General features: G+C 32.0%; 1 protein-coding gene and 1 pseudogene across 2 annotated transcripts; both read left to right on the top strand.

Moving 5' to 3' along the window:
* The first annotated feature begins 8664 nt into the window (after positions 1 to 8664).
* Positions 8665 to 10471, top strand: LOC146924241 (pectinesterase 4-like). Its single transcript, XM_085710932.1, has 2 exons — positions 8665 to 9245; positions 9655 to 10471. Exons 1-2 carry the CDS (start codon positions 8786 to 8788, stop codon positions 10356 to 10358), a joined length of 1164 nt encoding a protein of 387 aa, XP_085567058.1. The 5' UTR covers positions 8665 to 8785; the 3' UTR covers positions 10359 to 10471.
* Positions 10472 to 15062: 4591 nt separating this feature from the next.
* Positions 15063 to 17166, top strand: LOC146924240 (pectinesterase 4 pseudogene; annotated as a pseudogene). The gene is made up of 2 exons (XR_015011188.1): positions 15063 to 16262; positions 16494 to 17166. The product of XR_015011188.1 is annotated as a pectinesterase 4 pseudogene (transcript).
* The last annotated feature ends 5032 nt before the right edge of the window (positions 17167 to 22198 follow it).

The following is a 22198-nucleotide window of genomic DNA, read 5'->3' as shown; positions in this document are numbered from 1 at the left end:
TCCACACATAACCTCATGCTTCCATCTTTCTTCTTAACCAACAACACAGGAGCTCCCCACGACGAAACACTTGGCCTGATAAACTGTTTCTCAAGCAACTCTTCCAACTGCTTCTTCAACTCACCCAACTCTAATGCAGACATCCGATACGGCGCAATCGAAATAGGACTCGTTCCCGGTACCAAATCAATTGCAAACTCAACTTCCCTCTCCGGCGGTAACTCGGTAATGTCGTCCGGAAAAACTTCTGGAAACTCTTGCACTACTGGCAAATCACCAACACCTTTCTCACTTCTTTCCTTCAAGGAAGCAAACATCATGAACACACTAGCTTCACCATCCAAGGACTTTTTCACTTGCTCCGCGGTCAAGAACCTTCTACCTTCCTCAACTACCGGCTTAGAAAACGTTACACTCTTGGTCAAACAATTAATGTTAACACCAAAAGTCAACATCCAATCCATACCGAAAATCACGTCCATATGCTTCAACGGAAGACACACAAGATCCAACTCAAAATCTACATGAACCTTAACACAAACCACAAACAACTGAGCCTCTGCAGCCAAAGATACATTCCCTTGCCAGACCCAACAAACCTGAAACAACCTGCTACTCCCCCACTACGCTCAAACCCACCTAAAAGAACGATACAACAAAACAAGTACCGACAGTACTTCCGTACATGTCGCATACAAATAGGAAAATCAACGGGTTTTGGTCTGGACAAGACCGACCACGGCTCTGATACCAACTTGTAACACCCTACTTCTATTAAGTGGTAAAACGCGCGAATATACAAATATATTCTAGAAATAGATGCTACGTCTTCCAAATTAAAACATACATGCATAAAGATCATGTTACATCACATAGCAGCGGAACATACATATAATTCTTAAACATCTTCAAATCTCAACATAATACAATGTATTCTCCAAATCTCAATTAACAAGTATCAACTCAACTCCAAAATACATAGTTAAATAAAACAACATGCAAGAACTACCCTAGATCAAAGCCCTAATCTAGACACTTGCATATAAAAGAGGAACTCCACTCCTCGGCAACATCAATCATACAATCTAAGCAACCTGCACTCCATCTACCCGTCCATACGGAAAGGCAGGTGGTAAACCACCGAGGGTTAGCATTACATCATCATAATCCATATGAAAACATAACATTCAAGGAATCATACATATCACATATACAAAACCATCCCTCCTAGAATACTAGCATCACATGATTATTATCCCCCATCACTTACATTTCAAGCTATCACATTATTAACATGGCCTAGCAAGCATATCCAATCTCTAAACAAATCATCGACATAAGTTCATCAATTATCAATCAAAGAAAGGATTACTCACCTTATTCTCCACTTAGCATACTTAATTCAAAGGTACAATTCAACATTTCAAAGTTATAAGCAAGTAATCATCATCATCAAGGAAATCACCACATCATATGCATATACATATACAACTCTCACTTCATCATTATTATCAAATTAATTATCATCAAATAGATTCACCAAGTGTATAAGCACAAACAAATAAGACATGCAATTAGAGTATAATTCAATTATTCACAACCATCAACAAATCCACCAATGTACATATACACCAATCCACACAATCACAACATTCACCAAATTTCACCAATCCACAAATTCACCAAGTCATATATTCAATTATGACACAACTCATCAATTATTCAAATGCATATAATGCTCTAGACTCTTCTAGATGCATGTGGTACCAATTCACCTCAAGGTCGTCACCTTCGATGCAACAAAAACATCTTAATCACCTCAATTGGATATAAAATCCGCCACCATCAGTCATGAATGCATGAACATATGACTCGACTCAATGCATATGTTCACACAAACAATAATCACCTCACCATCACCATCATTTTGCATACATGCATTCACCAACAATATCAACATGAAATTAACATGTATGAATTCACCACCAACAATCCACATTTAACATGTTCAACAGACAACATAACATAAACATGTTCATCACCATTCAATTAGTATATATGCATCGACAACAATTCACCACCACTTGACATATATACAATCACCAACAACATCCACAATTCAATCAACATATAATTGTCACATACATACACCATTAATCATCTTCATATATGTTATTTCAACTATCCATAAAGGATTCACAAAACAATCAACTCTTAAAGTCATTTTCTACCAAGTTCGTCTCCAAAAGTCACAACTTAAAAATACTAGAGGTTATGAACTAAAACCAATTCTACAAGCTCAATTGCCTATGTCATGTATTCTCACAAGTCACTTATATGTGCAGTAGAGGTTACACAAGCATTTCATCGGCCAAATATGATGAATTAATGAAAACTCAAAGTTCGTCTCCCAAAATCACCACATTAGAAATAATTGAGCTTTTAAGCCAAAATCAAGTAAACAAGTTCAATTGCTTATGCCATGTACTCTCACAAGTCACATATACGTGCAGTAGAGGTTACATAAGCATTTCATCGGCCAAATACAACGAAATCATAGGATTCATCAAGTTCATCTCTTAGTTAATTCATTTCAATATCAAGCAACATAAAAACTCAATAGACCCCTTTAAACAAAGTTATTTCCTTCATAAAAACACCCCTAGATAGTTAGGATAAGGCCCCTACACTTTGGAACAAGTTTGGAAACAATTGGATTGAAGGAAAATGCATTTTTAAGGTTCCTTGTCAGACAGGATCGTGGCACGTGGGTCCCCCATCGTGGCACGATTTTTCCAGAGTCAAAAACACTGAAATTTCTGGTCACCATCGTGGCACGTTGGCCCCGCATCGTGGCACGTTCTTAGTTTGACAGACAGCGCCAGATTTTCAACCTTCACGTTTTCGCGCATAAAATCCAAACCGTTAACCCGTTTTCAATGCCGTTTTCGCCTACGCTCTCCTGACACTTAGCTCTATCATAATCTACAGAAAAATTCAAGTTTCAAGCATCCCAAAATCATTTTCCAAAACCTCACATCACACTCATTTTCAAAACGGTTAACACTCGAATTTTCACACGAAAATCTAGTTTTCTCCCAAACGACTCGACTAACAAAATCACAACATGAAAACAGAAATCCTACCAAGTTCAATTCATTCAACAACATCAAAAACTCAGTCAACATCTTCATAATTCAAAAGTTCATTTTGGTCCTTCACATGAACAACTTAGCACAAATTTCACCAATCCGAACAACAACTTCACAAATGGAATACCCATATGGAACAAATCAACAACAACAACATATCCAATTCAACCACAACTTTATTAAACATGAATTCAACCACAAATCAACAACATGTCACAATTCATTAATTTAAGCACAATTCACAATATACCCATTTATAAATATTATGAACATGCAATTTCATCAACAACAACAACAACAAACTCATCACCAATTCATACAAAAACATATCATGTTCATATCTACCTATTTTGACTTACAAATTCAACAACAACAACACAATTATCATACAAATCATGTTCTCAAACATAACAACAATAATCATGCACAAATTTACACCAATTAAAATCAATTCATCAATTTCATAAAAATGGGTAAAAAGAAAAAGTTAGGAATTATGGTTGAAACCTAACCCTCTTACCTCTAGCACCAAGATTCTCTAACCCAAGCTTCAATTTAGCTCCTAGATGATGAATCCCTCTTGCCTCTAACCCTTGCTCTTGTTCTTCCCTCTAGCCTCTATCTCTTCTCTTCTCAAATGAAAAATGAAATGAAAATGTTTGTAACCTTATCTCTTCACTAACATTAGTTTATAAAGGCTCACTTAATTGGGCTTATCTCACAAACCTTAATGGGTCTAACCCATTTCTATTTCAACCTCAAAAATGTTACTACTCACTTACCGGTAAAATATAACACTAACGGTCACTTAACGGTAAATAAAATAATTACTACACCCTCTAGTAACTTGGTAAAATAACATTCTTACTAACACTCAACGTAATAATCCTCAACCAAAATTACAAAATTACCCCTACTCTCAAAATGACCAAAATGCCCCTAAGTCCAAAATGACTAAAATACCCTTCTAACACCGAATTCTACGAATCCCAATCAAAAATGCACACAGAGGCAAATAATCACATATAAGCACATATAACACACATAAATAAATAATAAAATAAATCTAACGAAAATCGGGCTGTTACAACTAGCATAGAGTCAGTTTCAAGTCAAAGGTAAGTCCACCTTTCCGGAAAGCAATCTCTACTGCATACATACCTCCAATAAGCTCAACATTCAAAGAGTTTGAATAACCAAGGTTATGAGAAAAAGCACCAAGAAATTTTCAACTACTATCTTTGAAAAAAAATTGTAAATCGCATACTATATGCATATGTTGGGGTTCAAACGATAGATTTCCCACTTATTCACTTTAAAAGTGAATTTATAGCCGAAAAACACTTTTTACCCCAAGTTTTCCTCCAGAAATAAATTTAATTTAATTAGAAAAAATTGTTAATGAATGTGTGTGTGGGGTGAAATTCTTTGTTTGGTTTTTCGTGGTATATGGCGCTGTTTTTTTTAGCCACTAAGTTAACTGATAAAAAATAAATAAAATTCTAATTGTGTGTTAACAAGGGACAGTCAAGTATGGACAAGTTTTTTCTTTTTGAACTAATGAACTTTTAAAGTTAGTTGCAACAAGATATATATTTTAGGGGGATAAAACAATATTGATGAAAAGAAAGTAATAATTTTTTACTAGATAAATTAAGGAGAAAAAAAAGGAGAAGGTATAACCGCGCGATATCTGCAGTTCAAAAATTAAGAAATCCCAATCTGTACACTCCGAATTACATGCCTTTTCATCAATATGAATCCAACCATCCATTTAGAAATAATCAACGGTATTCATTAATTGAGTCATCGATCCATGTGAAAAAAGTAGTGTCATGGAAATACATACATATATATATAACCTAATGATATGAATGGAAATATCATATCATTAATATCAGCTACCAAAAACCCTAGATGGAATCACTGCGACGAAAAGAGGTTCGATGTGCATTCAAGGGCAAGTTATTTTCTCTAGAAAGAAAATGCTTCAAAAAGAGAAAAGTTGTTTCAATTAGTGTGGTTGCAAACAAAATCATAAGGCCAGAAGAAGAAGAAAGAGTTAATGATCATGAAACTTCATTAGAGAAGACGAATTATAAAAAACCAGTTGATACTTTTATCGATCATCATGAAGTGAAGAAGATTTTGGCTAATTGGAAACAAATGAAGAATATACAAAGTGAAAGAGAAGCCGCTCGACTCAAACTTGAGCAAATTCAAAACACTGCTCGTTTTAGTGACAACATGGATTCTATGTATGATTTTCACAAGCTCATTGGAGTTTCCTTTATTTGTTATTAAGAGAATACTTTTTTCTTAATAGATACTGCCTTATTGAGTTTAGGCTTTGTTTGTCATGATATTTGTACTTAACTGTTGTTTTCTTGCACTACACTCTTCTTCTCTTCATTATGGTTTTATTTTGTCCCATTAAGTTTTTATCGATGCAGTTGTTGTTTGTTTTCTTAGGTTTTGGCCTAGTTCCCTAAGCTTTTTATTCATCTTTTTATTTCAATATATTTATTAGGGTTCTTCAAACGACAGGTGATGGTTTTAGGGTGTCAATATATAGTTGAGATGTCGTTACTATCACATGATGCCTTTGTACTATAATTTTTAGTTAAAAGAAAAAAAATTCTTAAGCCCTATGTGAAATTATGTACACCGTATATCTCCCTGTTTGCTTATTTTCTTTGGATTGATCGTTCCAATATCCATCTTATAAATCTTTCAAATAAAAACAAATGTCCATCTTATTCTGAAAGCACCAATACATCTTCAGTTAATCACAAATAACTTTATTTTGAAAGCAACAACTCTTTTGAGGTGGAAAACCAACTATAATCTTGACACGACCACCACCTTAAACCGAGGTTCCTCCAACTAAATCTTTATGAGCCCGTTTGTTATAGTTTTTTTAAGAAAAAAAATCACTTTTTTTAAAAAAATAATCACTTTTAAGAGTTTTGCATCCGTTTGTTACAGATTTTTTAAAAAATATGAATCTAAAAATAATCTAAAAACAACTTCAAATGAGAAGCTGTTAAGAGCAGCTTCTCAAAAAATAGATTTTTTTAGAGGAGAGAGAAAATATGATTTAAAATATTGAACTAATTTTGTAACAAAAAATCCCTTTTATATAGTTGTATCCAAACAAACTAGATTATTTGTTTTAAAAAAAAATGATTTTTATCACGGTAAACAAACGCAAAATAGATTCTGATTTTTCACAAAATCTCTAAAATATAATCTCTAAATTATTTTATGTCAAAATCACTTTTATTTTAATCCGTAACAAACGGGCCCTAATGGAAAAGAAAACCAAGTTGATAACTTTGCCAAGATATATGCCATATGCAAAATGCATATTTTATGTTTGGTAATTCCGTTGCAATAGCTTCTTTAATTGCAAGATCATGATCCGTAAGAATTGTCTGTGGATGTTTTCCTTCGACAAAACTAAGAAAATTCTAAAAAATAATATAAAATAGCTTACTAAAAACTCAAATTTAGAAATTGAGAAATGATAACCTAAGTAAATAGAAATGTACCTTTATAGTCCAGGTAAAGGAAGAAATATTCTCATCTCACAATAGAACACAACCAAAGAAAACGGAATTTCATGATTATCAACCCAACCCATATTCCAAGTGGTATGTCATAATGATTTATTCGATAAGTGGTATAAAAAACAACCACATCTCTGTAAGCTTCATATGCTCGAATTGAATCACCAAATTCCCAAATAATATGCTCCAATTTGTTATTTTCATCGATTGAAATTCATGCTCAAATGCATTATCTGCATCTTCCAAACTTTTACATAATTTGGGAACATTTGAAGCATCAAATTCTTTACCAATACCACTTTGAGATTGAATAAAATTTCTAATGTCTTTATCCAAAAATGGAAGATTGGCTGCATCTACTACTTTCTCAAACACAAGCACTCTAATTATCAAAACTAACCTAACAACCAACTTTTGACAACAAAAGAATACGATCTTTGATCAGTAATTGTAATATTTCAATAAGCAGAAAGAAATTTAACCTCTTTTATCATCTAATTACTCAAGGTTATGATTATTATTAAAATATTTCACCAACCACTTTTTTCACAGTTAATTGTTGTTTTATTCACCAACAATTTTGCACCACAACTACATCTTGGCGACTTATGTTTCCTTTGACCTTCCACTTCATTATCTTTGTTTATGCTAATAGTACCTGCACAATGACAAACAAACTCTCTTTTATAAACACCTAATGGATTATCCTCTGACTGATGCTTAATATAAATTTGTAAACATGATGACGTCTAATTGAAAAACTATTTTTTCGCGCAAACAAATAATAAATGTTGTAAGCTTCATCATCACTGTTAGATACCTTCCATTTATAATCATCAACGTGATTGCCTTGAGGCAAAGGACCATGTTATGGCTCTGTTATAGTGGTCAGAGAATCTATTATTTCATCATCTTCATCTTCATATGCTAAATTATTATCTCTAAGAAGCTCCAAGGACCAATCAATGGCCTCATTTCTTCCCTCCGATGACATAATTATCTCAATTTAAATTTGAATAATTTAAAACGACTAGTTATTTGCAAGAACAATTACAATTAATCGAGCTTAGCGGACCCGCCTATACGGGCTAGCTTATTTTAGGGCTGGATTGTTATAGATTTTAAAAAAAATGAATTTTTCTTTGTATTTCTAAAAATAGTTTTTTTGGAAATTTACTCAAAAATAGTAGAAGTTATTTCAATTTCATTTGGTATAAGTTAAAAATGAAATTTTGACATTCACTAACTTAAATATTCATTGTTTGAGATTTTACATAGTAAAAATCACATATTTTTTCAAAATGACATCTTTCAAAAATGATTTTATGAAAAGCTATTTGAAATGACTTTTTTCTAGCGATTTTTTCAAAATTTTAGTATCCAAAAAAATTATAACAAAATGATAAAATACTTAGAACGACATTTTAAGATAAGTTATTCAAACCGATTTTTCATTTGCAGTTTTCCTTAAAAAATTCTTTGTTAAAAATGTTATAACTACAAAAATTTATTTTAAACAAAGCTATAGCAAAGCGGTCTGTGGTGCATCAAAATATTATAGTATGTTGGTAAATAATAACAATGTACAATGTTTTTTTAGACTTTATACTAAGAGAAAAGGTCAAACAAACATTAAAAATTTAGTATTAAAAGATTCTTTTGAAAAAAGTGTAGTATTAAAAGATATTAGAAAACTCTCTCAAAAAAAAAAAGATATTAGAAAAAATATATAAAAATTATTTAAACTTTATCTAGATGTTGGAATGGTTTGACTATAAAAAGAATTGATAAAAAATTTAACAACCTAATTAAAAAAGGAATTTATAAGTCAAGGAAACATATTTTTTTAAAATGCAATCATATATAAATAAAACACAAACACAATGATGGTATATGAATATTTTGAGAGTTAATTTTTAAAAAATTAAGTGTCTCCAAAATTTAGACTATCTCTTCCAACAAATGCATGTTTTCCACTACACTAAAGATAACATGCTAGCAATTCTATAGAACTGTAAACACATATATTAGCTTTCTTGTTTCTCTAGAAAATCTTGTCAAATGGAATCCTTCAACACACCATGGCGTTTATGTGTCTTGGCGCGATGCGCCTTAATTTCAATCTTTGCTCTTTCTCTCCTAATTGCTAGCACTGATGCTGATATGTCGATGTATCGGCACCTTGTTGAGGTTGATCACGCTGGTAACCCGTCATGGTTATCTGCAGGCGATCGTACACTAGTTTCTCAAATTAAAAATGGTATAGTCCAACCTAATGCAATAGTGGCCATGGATGGCAGTGGTCAATATAAAACGATTACTGACGGGATTAACTCGTATCCTAATAATCACCAGGGAAGATACATTATCTATGTCAAGGCTGGCATCTACAAGGAGTATGTAACTGTTGATCAAAGCAAAACGAATATTCTCTTGTACGGTGATGGCCCCAACCGTACCATTATCACTGGAAACAAGAGCTTCATTGAAGGAATCCAAATGCCGCTAACTGCGACATTCAGTAAGTTAACCATTAATCTCTCTTTTAATCTTCTACTTTCCTTAAAGTTAATAGAGAAGAGAGAAATAAAAAAACAATTTCTTTCCCATCAATCTAGTTTGTTTGTGAGTAAAAAATAAATTGCCCTCATGAGCAGTTCTGTTGGTAACTAGAGACATTGCAAGTTTGCAGAGTCTGATGATTGAACCCGAAATTCTACACTTATTCACCTTAAAAGGGAAATTATGACTATTAAGCTACTTGACAAAAAATAATAATAATACATTGTGGTTTGTTTACTAGAAATTTTGTTAATTTCATTGAAAGAGTTATTTATTAATTATATTACTTTTATTCCGCATAGTGAAGGAGAAGTATGTAATAATGCTTGGTGAATTAACTTTTTATATTGATGTAAATGTGCATGCAGCCACCTTTGCTGAAAATTTCACTGCCATATCAATTGTATTTGAGAATACAGCGGGTCCAAAAGGTGGTCCAGCAGTAGCACTTCGTGTTAAAGGTGACCTCTCATCATTCTACCAATGTACATTCCGTGGTTATCAAGACACGTTGTACGTAGACCAGGGTCGTCAATTTTACCGCAATTGTCTAATTTCTGGAACCATCGACTTCATATTTGGTCACTCGACTACCTTAATCCAGAATTCTATGATTTTGGTGAGAAAGCCCGCTTCAAGCCAATACAATGTTGTGGTGGCAGATGGCCCATACCAAAACAACAATTTACGTACTGGTATAGTACTTCATCACTGCTCCATCCTTCCAGATTATGATCTCACACCTTATGCGTCAACGATAAAGACCTATTTGGCAAGACCATGGAGGCCATATTCAACGGCAATCTTTATTAACAATTTTATCGGCAATTTTATTCAGTCGGATGGGTATTCGATTTGGAGTAAAGTTCAACAAAACATTGAAAATGATTATTTTGCTGAGTTTGGCAACACTGGACCTGGTGCCAATGCTAAAAATAGGGTCTATTGGGCAAAAGGTCTTATTACAAGTGATGAGGCTGCTAGATTCACCGCTGAACAGTGGATTCAAGCTAGAACTTGGTTACCTTCCGCTGGCATTCCTTACAATCCTGGCTTTGAGGCACTATCTTAATTATTAGGCATATGTTATTTATATATTTATTCATTTATAATGGAAAAATGAATATTATTGAAAATAATGGGAGCGAAGTATATTAATACTTAACCTACCTATCGATAAAATGATATTTTTGACGGCATCTATTATTTCTTTGTTTTCAATTTCAGTTATAACAATTGACATTTTCATTATCATCATGGTTGAGAGTTTGAATGTGAAACCTAAGAAGTTAGTAAATGGAGGATAATTTGACTGTGAAACCTAATAAGTTAATTAATGGTTAAGAGTTTGACTGTGAAACTTTAAAACCTTATTAGCCAGTCAATGATTGGTTATTATTTTAAACCTTAATATTCAATCAATGGTTGAAAGTTTGATCGCCAAACCTAATAAGTCAATGAATGATTAATATTTTGAACGAGAAACATAACAAGTCAGTCAACAATTTAGAGTTTGACCGTGAAACCTTATTAGTCAATACACAGTTGATATTTTATTTTAATTGTGATACCTTATTAGTTAGTCAATGGTTGGGTGTTTGAATATGAAACCCGATAAGTCAACCAATAACAGTTGAGATTTTAAATGTCAAACCTTATTAGTCAGTCAATGGTTGAGAGTTTGACTTTTATACCTTGTTTGTTAGTCAATGGTTGATAATTGGATTGTGAAACCTTATAAGTCATGAGATTTTGAATGTGAAACCTAACAAGTCAATCAATGGTTGATAGTTTTAGTGTAAAACTTAATAAATTAATCAATGGTTGAGAGTTTGACTATATGACCTTATTAGTCAGTCAATGGTTGAGAACTTTACTGTTAGAACTTATTAGTCAGTCAATGGTTGATAATTTGAATACGAAACCTCATAAGTCAATCAATGGTTGAGATTTTGAATGTGAAACCTTAAAGGTCAATGCATGGTTGATAGTTTGATTATGAAACCTAATAAGTCAATCAATGGTTGAGAGTTTGACAGTCAATCCTTATTAATAAGTCGATTGTTGAGAGTTTGGATGTGAAACCTAATAAGTCAATCAATGGTTGCAATTTTGAATGTGAAAAAAAATCAATTTTGAGAGTTTGACAGTGAATCCTTTTACCAGTTTTGTAGTCAAACGCAAAAATTCTATTACTATCAATTTCATAAAGTTAGTATAATACAAATTTTTATTCATGTCAATTTAACATCTTATAATTTTTTTTAAAAAAATATCTTAACGTATTATATGAGTTAATAAGAGTCAAAATGAAGTTCAAATGATTATAATAAAAAGAAAATTTAATTTGACTGTGGTTTAATGTTTTAAACATTGTAACGAACAAAAAAATTTCAAAAATTAAACTGGAAGAAAAAAACGGTCCTAAAAAGCATTTCTAAAATTTCAAGAGAATTTCCAAAACACCATTTACGACATTTAATTCCAAGTTCAATTGCATTTTAAAAAATTAGTATTAAAATGAAAATAAACGAACACAAAAAAATTCCAAAAATTAAAGTGGGCAAAAAAAAAAAGGTCCTGAAAAACATTTCTAGATTTCCAAGAGAATTCCCAAACCAATCCAACGGCTACGATTAATTTTGCAGCAAAAACAAAAGTGTCTCACGTACTGTAACTTGTCTCCAACCATAGCTTTTATAGTTAACCGCCAAATCTAACACCAGAGAACAAAGTAGCTAAAGGATTTTAGAGTCAAGGATGATATTTTTTTTTTTTTTTTATGAGTCAGACATCAATCATTTCGGTGGAGTAGTTTAAGAAAGAATTTTTTAGTTTTTTAACCAAATGATGAGCCATAATTTTTTTGTTATGAGTTTGAAATTTCACAAGGTAGAATACTTGGATATTCCGAAGTGTTTGTTTTTTCAGATTTTATATATCCCCTATATACATGTTTCTGACCTCTCTTGTGCCATGAAATATGAGAAATTTTTTAATTTTGAAACATGCGGCATTCATATTATAAAATCCGAAGTATTTTTTTCTTAGATTTTAAAATCCGAATGGCTAAAAAAAACATTTTTGTACTTTGAAAATAAGGGAAAACCTCATTTCGAATTATAGAATCTAAAAATCCAAAGACATTTTTGGAATTTCATAGGGCATGTGAGAAACATGGAGGGTGAGAAAAGAAATTATCATATTGTTATGTGTATGTGTGCGCCAGCACGCCTAAATGGCATTGATTTAAGGGTGTGACCACATAAACTTCACTCATCCCAAAATTCAAAACTAGCCGTTATCCAATAAAAACCTAAAATTCCTAATAATAAACCAAAAACCTATTAATAGATAAGAACACATTCCAACCAATTCCCAAAAAATATAAAATTTGAACTAGTAACTAACCCTAACATTTAAGTATTAAAAAAACTAAGTAAAAAATCTCAAATAGCCTTGATCATGAGACGGTAAAGATTTTGAATAAAAAGGTGATGTGTTACAATTAGACTAGAGTGTCTTGCAAGGTACGCACCGATTAAGGGTGGAATCCTAGCATTCCTCAAATGATTTTTTTTTTTTTTTTTTGTGGTGGCCAGGGTTCGAACCCTGGACCTTGCAGGTACGCACCGATTAAGGGTGGAATCCTAGCATTCCTCAAATGATTTTTTTTTTGTGGTGGCCAGGGTTCGAACCCTGGACCTTGCATATTTTATTTTTATTTTATGCATTGTCCATATCAACTGAGCTAAGCTCACGAGGACTCTAATTAAATTTTTTATGAGAATAGGGATCTATACGTTTTTTTTTTCTTAGGTAAATGAATTGAACACAATCAAAAAGAAAATTCAACAAAGCACTTGAAGAACTAGGTGTTGCCGTGTTGGACAAATTAGCGAGCACCTAATTCACTAATAAGCAAAATACCACAAAAGATTTGATGGAAATTACATTACAGGGCATAGCTCGCTAAGCCGGAAGATATTTTGCAAGATGTGCTTGGATTGACGGTTTAGGAGGGAAAGGGAGGGGAGGGATTATTTTTCACTTTTAATTTAAAGACAATGTAAAATGTTTTTTAAAAAATAAATTAAGTGTAATTATAGTATTATATGATCATTTATCATGTTGTTATTTCAATTTTTTTAAAAATATTTTATAGTGTTCGTAATTTAAAACTTTTCATTTTTAATTTAAAGACAATGTAAAATGTTTTTTAAAAAATAAATCAATTGTAATTATAGTATTATATGATCATTTATCATGTTGTTATTTCAATTTTTTTTAAAAATATTTTATAGTGTTCGTAATTTAAAACTTTTCATTTTTAATTTAAAGACAATGTAAAATGTTTTTTAAAAATAAATTAAGTGTGATTGTAGTATTATATATCATTTATCATGTTGTTATTTCAATTTTTTAAAAAATATTTTATAGTGTTCATAATTTAAAACTTTTCATTTTTAATTTAAAGACAATGTAAAATGTTTTTTAAAAATAAATTAAGTGTGATTGTAGTATTATATATCATTTATCATGTTGTTATTTCAATTTTTTTAAAAGTATTTTATAGTGTTCGTAATTTAAAAATAAAAAGTAAATCCTTCCCTCCTAAACCCTCCATCCAAACACGCCCAATGAATTAAGGTGGCCTAAAAGGTGGTTGACACAACTGATAATTGCTTTATTTTGAAGGAAATTGATTTGCTAAACTATCCATAATTTTACTAAGCAAAATTCCACTTACTCGGCTACTATATAAAATAACAAAACTCAATATCAACTTAAATCAAAGTAGAACAATTGGAAATGAAATGTAACTGATTTTTCTCATTAAATAACAATCCCAAAAACAAAAAGAAGTAATTGAACAGTCCCATAAACGAAAAGAAGTGTACATTGCAGAGGCATAGCATTTTAGATTAGAAAAGCTTCAACGAAGAATTTCATTGAAGTAGATAGCATATACCAAATCATTACAAGTTCGTCAAGTATTGGACATGACGTTCTGTTTAGATGACTAGGCATAGATGCATTCATCGAATAATTGAAAATATCTAGTGTGACATGAGTAAAATAAACTCTATCAGAATTTCTTGAAAACTTTGCATAAAGTGAAGTGATGTCCCTTAAAAAGCCATAAATTATATCATCGAGTAGTGATGTCCCTTGCCGACTCTATTTTCAGCATTACTGCATTGGTGTATAAATGATTTAAACTGATTATTGATCACACTAAATAATTACATCCAGTTTCACAAACGATTTTAATTTCACTTTGTTTATTATTATAATCTTTTATTCAAACATTGCACTTTGTTTATTATTATAATCTTTTATTCAAACATTGCCATTCAGATTAGAAACTATTTCCCATTAACAAACATTGACATTCAGATTACATATTATTCATCCAACAACTTCTGACAAAATATATGTTGCATTGACCCAAAATTTGAAGTTTTTGGTTATATTGTGACTCGATTTTATAATTGTGCCACGATTTTTAAGGCAGTAAGTGGATGTGCTTTTGGAAGCAAAATCGCGACGCGATGGTAAATACCATAGCACGATTTTGGGATAAGGTTGTAGTATAAACTTCATTGGCACGATTTTAGGAAATCACGACATGTTTGAATAAGGGTAAACATAAAACCAAACTCAATAATCCTGGAAGGATAATCTGGAAGCGACAAAATCGTAGTAAGACAAAATAGTAGTAATGCATATCACAACTCAATAAAACCAAACTATAAGGGTAATCTGGAAGTCAAAAATTAGTAAGCCGTGTTCAAAATAACGTAGCTAAAAGTGTTATAAGTCAATATTTGAGAAGGTGGTCACAATATTACCATGCTATAAGTGTAAAAAAATGTCAATTTGGATGAAACTTAGGATTACATAGAATTATACTTTTATAGTTTAAACCACCCAATTACTCTATTGATCTCTATAGTAAAAGCTCACAAGTGAAAGGCTGAAAGCAACGTATAACAAGAAATTAACATCACCCATGTACTTTAAACACTACAAATGCAGCCTAAGCTCATATATATTTTTACTTGCATCAATGGAAAGCTAAGCGCATTTCTATCATTCACTAAGTTTCTTCATTCTGTTTTAGAGAGAACTGAAAATTTACAAGAAGTGAGGAAAGGAGATTGGATAAAGCCAACATCAACCAGTGGCGTTGCCAAGACCTTGGGTCAGGAGGTTTAAGTTTTTGAACTTTGATTAATAATTAATATATATGTGTGTGCGTGCGTGCATGCGTGCGTGCACATGCGCGCCCGCGTGTATTATGTAATTGCCTTTTACATGATTTCATGTTTTGAAATCGTTGAATAATCAACTCATTCTCAATGTTGTTGAAAGAAGTGGTCTCGGTGGCGAGTGATGGTGACACCTAAGCCAACGGGTGGTGGCGACACCAAACACATAACTTTAATTGGTTTTATTGAAAAGGAGTAAGTATGATTAATTGATTGCTTTTCACATAACTGTAAACTCATATATAAGCTTTTTTGTTTTTCTATAAAATTTTCTAGGATGGAATCTTTGAACACATGGCGCTTAGCTGATTCGGCGTGAAGCATTTTTATATCCATTTTCGCTCTTTCTCTTCTAGTTAGCATTGATGCTGGTATGACAGGGCATCGTCGCCTTCGTGAGGTCGATAGATATGGTTACCCGTCATGGTTACCCGATGGTGATCATGCACTAATCTCTCAACTTCAAAAAGGGGGCATCATCCAACCTAACACGACTGTGGCAAAAGACGGCAGTGGTGAATATAAATCAGTTGCTGAGGGAATTAACTCCTATCCTAAGAATTATCAAGGGAGGTACATAATCTATGTCAAAGCTGGCATTTACCAAAAGTATGTGGTCGGTGATGGTCCTACCCGTACCATTATCACCGGAAGCAAGAACCAACATGAAGGAATCGCAATGCCAGAAACTGCCATATTCGGTATGTTAACCATTAATCTCTCACTTCTATTCCCCTACTTTCCTTAAAGATAATAATGGAGATGGGAGAGAGAACGAGAATTAATAGATTTTTTCCATCAGTCTAGTTTATTTGGTTACATTCTGGTTCGTTTACTAGAAATTTTGTTTACTAGAGAATGAGAAATTTTGTTTTCCATCAATCTAGTTTGTTTGAATTAATTTTTTCATATTGATAAAAATGTACACGCAGCCACCTTTGCTCAAAATTTCATTGCCAAATCAATTACTTTCGAGAATACAGCTGGTCCAATAGGTGAGCAAGAGGTAGCACTTCGTGTTACATGAGGTGATCACTCTTCATTCTTCAACTGTGAATTTCGGGGCTATCAAGATACACTATATGTAGACTAGGGCCACCAGTTCTACCGCAACTGCAAGATTTATGGAACCATTGACTTTATATATGGTCAATCGACTACCTTAATCCAAAACTCAACGATTTTGGTGAGAAAGCCTGCTATAGGACAGTCGAATGTTGTGGTGGCAGATGGCATAGAAAAAGACACCAATTTAATTACCGGTATATAGTTCTCCAGAACTGCACTATAATTCCAGATACTGAGCTCATACCATATCTGCCAACAGTGAAGACATACTTGGCCAGACCATGGAAGGAATTTTCAACGACAGTGTTCCTTAACAACTATATTGACGATTTTATCCAACGGGATGGGTATATGATTTGGAAAAATGATAAACCAAACATTCAAAATCCCTACTTTGCTGAGTTTAGCAACATTGGGCCTGGTGCTGATGCTACAACAAGAGTCAAATGGGAAAAAGTTATAATCACCAGAGATGAGGCTGCTTGGTTGAATTCCACCGGCATACCTTACGATCGTGGCTTCTTGGCATCAACTTAATTATTAGACATATGTATTATTTTTTTGTTTTCCATTTCAGTTATGCCAGTTTATGTTTTCATTATAATCATGATAGTTATAGATAATGTGTATGAATTAAATCCTTAGTAGTTATGAATAATGTGTAATAGTAATGTAAGAGTCAACATATTTTACCCCACCACATTTGCTTGGTTAGGGTGAGATATTTAATCTGTCAATCCAATATATTATAAAACTTTCTATATCTCTGTATATCACTATAACATATTTGAGGTTTAGTAACATTTGAAAATTGTAACTAAATAGAGAAAAATGTTACTATTTCAATTCAGCAACATTTGAACAAATGTTATATTAAGCGTATGTTACTAAAAGACTTTAGCAACATTTTCTCATATTATCAGTAACCTTTGATAATTGTTACATATTTATATTTTTTGTAACACGTGAGTTTATCATTAGTAACATGAAATACATGTTATCACTTTATGTTTCTTGTAGCATGCAAAATATGTTACTATTTTTTAGTTAATTCACCGCATTGGCCTGTTAAAACTTCAAAATATCAACAAAAGTTTCAGGCTTTCAGCCTTCATATAACATTGTTCATTTATCAAACATTTTGTTAAAGAAACATTACTATTGAAATTATCTAATTATTGAATTTGAAAATTACAGAACTAATATGCTTTACACAATCAATGCATATCACAACTCTACTTTTGGATCAACATTAAGACCAAACTCCTTGATAACTAATACAATGAAATAAGATTCTCTATGTAAACCTATTAATCACTTATACTAGCCATGAGGGGATCTAAGTAGCTAATGAAAATTGATTGGTTGTATGCTTTTCAATGTTTGACAAGCTCGCAAGTTGAAACACCATGGCAGAACCTGGTAATTATCCTTCAACACTGCAAACATGCGACCAAAACCAATAGCAATACAACAGCAACAAAAACAGAATTTGAAAAGGGATTGAAACAAATAATGGAAAACTTACAAGAAATTTTATCGAAAAATATTATTGAAGATGGTAAAAGACAAAATCAAAACCTCTACAAGAAATTACCTATTTGATTTCCGATGGTAAGGCATTACCATTTGCTGTTCCTGCAATTTAAAAATATGATGGTCATCATTTAGAAACAATAGAATCAATCAGTTCACTCGCAAGTTACAAATATGATTGTCATCACTTAAAAGTTAAAAATATGATTTTCAATGTATGAGGATCTAATTACATCTCTCTATGTTCTACCTAATTCTCTCAATACAGTCACAAACAACTTTTAACTAAATTGTAAACATGATTAAAAATAAAATTAAACTTAGCTACCCAATCATTCTACAGTTTTTCAAGTGAATCAAACTGAATTATTTTCTACAAAAATCAAACAGCAAGAAAAATTATTAATTTAAATAGACAGAACCAATACCTGTCAAATTCTTTTGCATATAAAGATCAGCAAGGACTTCCTCTTGGTCAACTATTTTTCGATGTCAGGCCACTACTACAAGAAATTTGACTTATAGTGACAGCAAAAGTCTGTTGGTAAAGGGTAAACAACCGTTGGTATAGACCTAAAACCAATTCCAACGGCACTATTTCTCCGTCCTTTTTAATTTCCTATAGGAATAAAAAATAATTGTCACAATAGCCTATAAGAATGGTTTTTCTGCCTGTTGGAAAAAAAAACAGGTGCTATACCCACGGTGTTTTCCGTTGGAATAGGATTAATAGGAAGCAATTAATTTGTTATACCCACAGTAGAGTCTCTAATGCTATAGGTTTTAGTGACATTTCTTAATTTTGTTTACCCACCACTTTTATCGTTGGTAAAGGTTTTATCAACATTTTTTCGTACAAATATTTTTTGACTCAAACAAATACACTTTTTAATAGCATAAGTTGGCCAATATTTTTTATTTACACACACTGTAAATATAAAACAAAATAAACGAAATGTTAAATTATATTGAAAAACTAACACCAAATCGTACAGGCATGTCAAATTACAAAAATAGTTAAAAATATCAACCTAATAGCACCATATATTATTTTAGAACATATAAAGTCTTAACAATCTCAAAAATTACAAAGAAATCGGATGATATCTGCATCATGATAAAATTGGCTTTTAATCTTCCTCTCTTCCCTCTTCCCTCTTCATATGACGTGTTTAGAATTGTAGAATTCGTTGGGTCAATTTGTGCTAGAAGCATCAAGAACCTATTGAAAATAAAAGAAACAAGTTACAAACTCAACTTAATAGATGTTTTCATAATATTGAAATAAGAACTCAAAGAGTAAAATACAATATACCTGTCTTGCGGCTTGTAAAATTTCATTCACGTTTACTCCATATATAGAACGACATGGCTAATGTTTCATAGTGTTTGTACTTCCTTGGTCACCTTCCTGCAAATGTTTGTATATTTCAAAACATGATTAAGGAATTTATAAATTGAGAAACAGAGTAATACTCCAAGTTCACGAAAATATGAATATCATCAACGACATAATTTTCAATTACAGAAGGTTAATCCAAAATCTAACCAATTGCTCTATATATATGTATGGCATGCGCATCACTTATATTATATGTATGGCATATGCAAAATCTAACCAATTGCTCTATATATATGTATGGCATGCGCATCACTTATATTGGTAATGCATACTAACAAGCCTAACTTAGCAGAAAGGTACACACCAATCTTGCAAATCTCAGGTGGCAAAAAGGGTTTGAAGCTCATAGTACGTGTACCTCATATGTGTACTTTTCCGTAAGAGAAATTTTTGCATGGTCTCTCACCTAACACCTCATATTTAGTCTCAACCAATGACAGAGGCGTGCAAAAACACTGGACTTAAAAATATTTCGTCACCACATGTAAGTGACCCAGTACAATCACTAAAAAACGCGCATGAATTGTGGCGGTTTTTAAGCCATTTTGCGGCCGTTTTTGACCTCAGCAAAATGTTTTGCAGGAGTTTTCAAAACCCCCGTTTATTCTAACCCCACAACTTATTTTTCGAGAGATAGGAAGAGGTTCTGCAATGGGGTTTTCATAGAGAGAGGTTCGCGAGATTTTGATAAATTGACAAGGTTAAGACCATATATTGATTGTTGTATTTGAATTTAACATTGATTTTGACCCTTAAAGGCATTGTCACTAGTTTAGTCCTTGAATGTATCAAATCTATAAAAATGTTTTCAAGATTTTGTTACTAATTTTATGGATTAAATTAACTAACAAAAGACACATTTGAGAACCAAATGATCATTTTGGTCTTCAAATGTATAAAAATTATAAAACCATGAGTGTGTCTTTTCTTCCTCTCGAAGAAAATGAGTGTGTCTTTTCTTATTGAGTTTGGTTATCGGATGTGTCTATATTTTTATTTTTATTTTTGAGGGAGGATGTGTCTATAGTTGGTAAGTTTAATCTTCGAATATATATTTTGTTAGTCATTTCACTACATGAAATTACTAATGAAAAATACACTCCGTAATACTTTTTGCAATTTCAATATATTCATGGTCTACATTAATACCGTCTCACACCTTTAGGGACTCAAAAGACCAACTCTTTATTTGTTTTGTTAGTTAACTAAAAATTAGCATGACAATTTTTCTTTTTCTTTTGCGTATGACAGATATTTTCAGATCAATTATAGTAATAAATGCTATCATAACACCCCTATAAAACTCATTTATGATTCTTCAATACAATATCATCCCATAACAAAAAAAAATCATTCAATATAGCAAAGGTGACTTGGATCTATGCATCAACCACATGATATCCTACAATGCGCCTCATCAAATCAAAATGGACTTAAATCAACAATGCATTTCATCAATATGAACAACAGATCAAAGGGTATGCATCAATTGAATTATTTCCTTCAGTCTCAAATTACGAAACCATGAATATTTGTCCGATAGAATAACCCACATTTTGATTCTTTCTTTTAACAAGCAAAGGGAAATTAATCGTAGTGTTGAATTATAAACAAAGCAATTCAATACATGAACATTAACAGCCTGTTTGGTGTACATGATAGGGAGACAGGATATGATAAAACTATCATATCCTGATTCAATTCGTTGTTTGGTGCACCAACAAGAAAGGATAATTTACACCTCAAAAAAGAAAGGATAATTTAAACTTATTTCTAATCATGTCCTACCCATCCTATGTTATTTTTATCCTTGGTTTTTGGTGGGTCCTGATAGCAATAAACTATCAAAAGCGCTTCATTTGTTCCTTGAAAACCTCCTTCGATTCCTACTATCTCCAACAATTCTATTTTACAATCGTATTTCTTCTAATTTTTGCTTGTTAATACCATTCTTCTGGTTTTTTTTTTTCCGTTTTTTTTCTTTTCGATTCTCTTCCCAATATATCCAATTCCAATAGAATTTCAATTCCAATTCCAATCGTTGCGTGTTTCAAATTTTTTTTTTTTGTGCTTCTTAATTTGAATCCATAACCTGCTATGTTCATGACTTTTATAAATTAAATTTTGGTTATTCTAATATATAATTTTATATCAATTCCATGGTTGATTTCATATTGGAATTAGGAAAGTTGAAGAATTATGAGTGCTGGGATTAATGTGAAAGCCACAGTGTGCACAAGGAAAGAGATGAAGTGTAGATATTGATATCATATTTTTTATCATATGTGCATCAAACACGTGATAGGATATGTGGCTATCCTATCACTATCATATCCTATTCTTATTCAGTTTTTAATCCTATCATGTCTATATCATATCATACGCACCAAACGGACCGTAAGGTTCTCAAAATGGCACCTTATTCTGATGGAATCCTAGTTGATTGAGGTACAAATAATAAGGTTAAATAAGTTTTTCGACCATAAAACTATAGAAAATTTTGATTTTAATCCATATAAAATTAAACAAAGTGTTTTCGTCCTCACAAATTTTTTAATTTGTGTTTGTTCTCTTATGGCCAATTTATGTTAATATGAATGTCATGTCAAGATTACGAGTCTTTTATATTCA

The sequence above is a fragment of the Medicago sativa genome, chromosome 5 (genome assembly GCF_051527215.1).
Source record: "Medicago sativa cultivar Bolivia chromosome 5, Bolivia_mono, whole genome shotgun sequence".
Lineage (NCBI taxonomy): Eukaryota > Viridiplantae > Streptophyta > Magnoliopsida > Fabales > Fabaceae > Medicago > Medicago sativa.
Note: the sequence above shows the minus strand (reverse complement) of the source record. Positions and strands in the feature narration are given on the sequence as shown.

Coding starts and splice junctions, on each gene's coding strand:
- LOC146924241 (XM_085710932.1), top strand. CDS start 8,786: ATGGAATCCTTCAACACACCATGGCGTTTATGTGTCTTGGCGCGATGC. Junction 9,246..9,654: donor GCCGCTAACTGCGACATTCA/GTAAGTTAACCA, acceptor ATGTGCATGCAG/CCACCTTTGCTGAAAATTTC.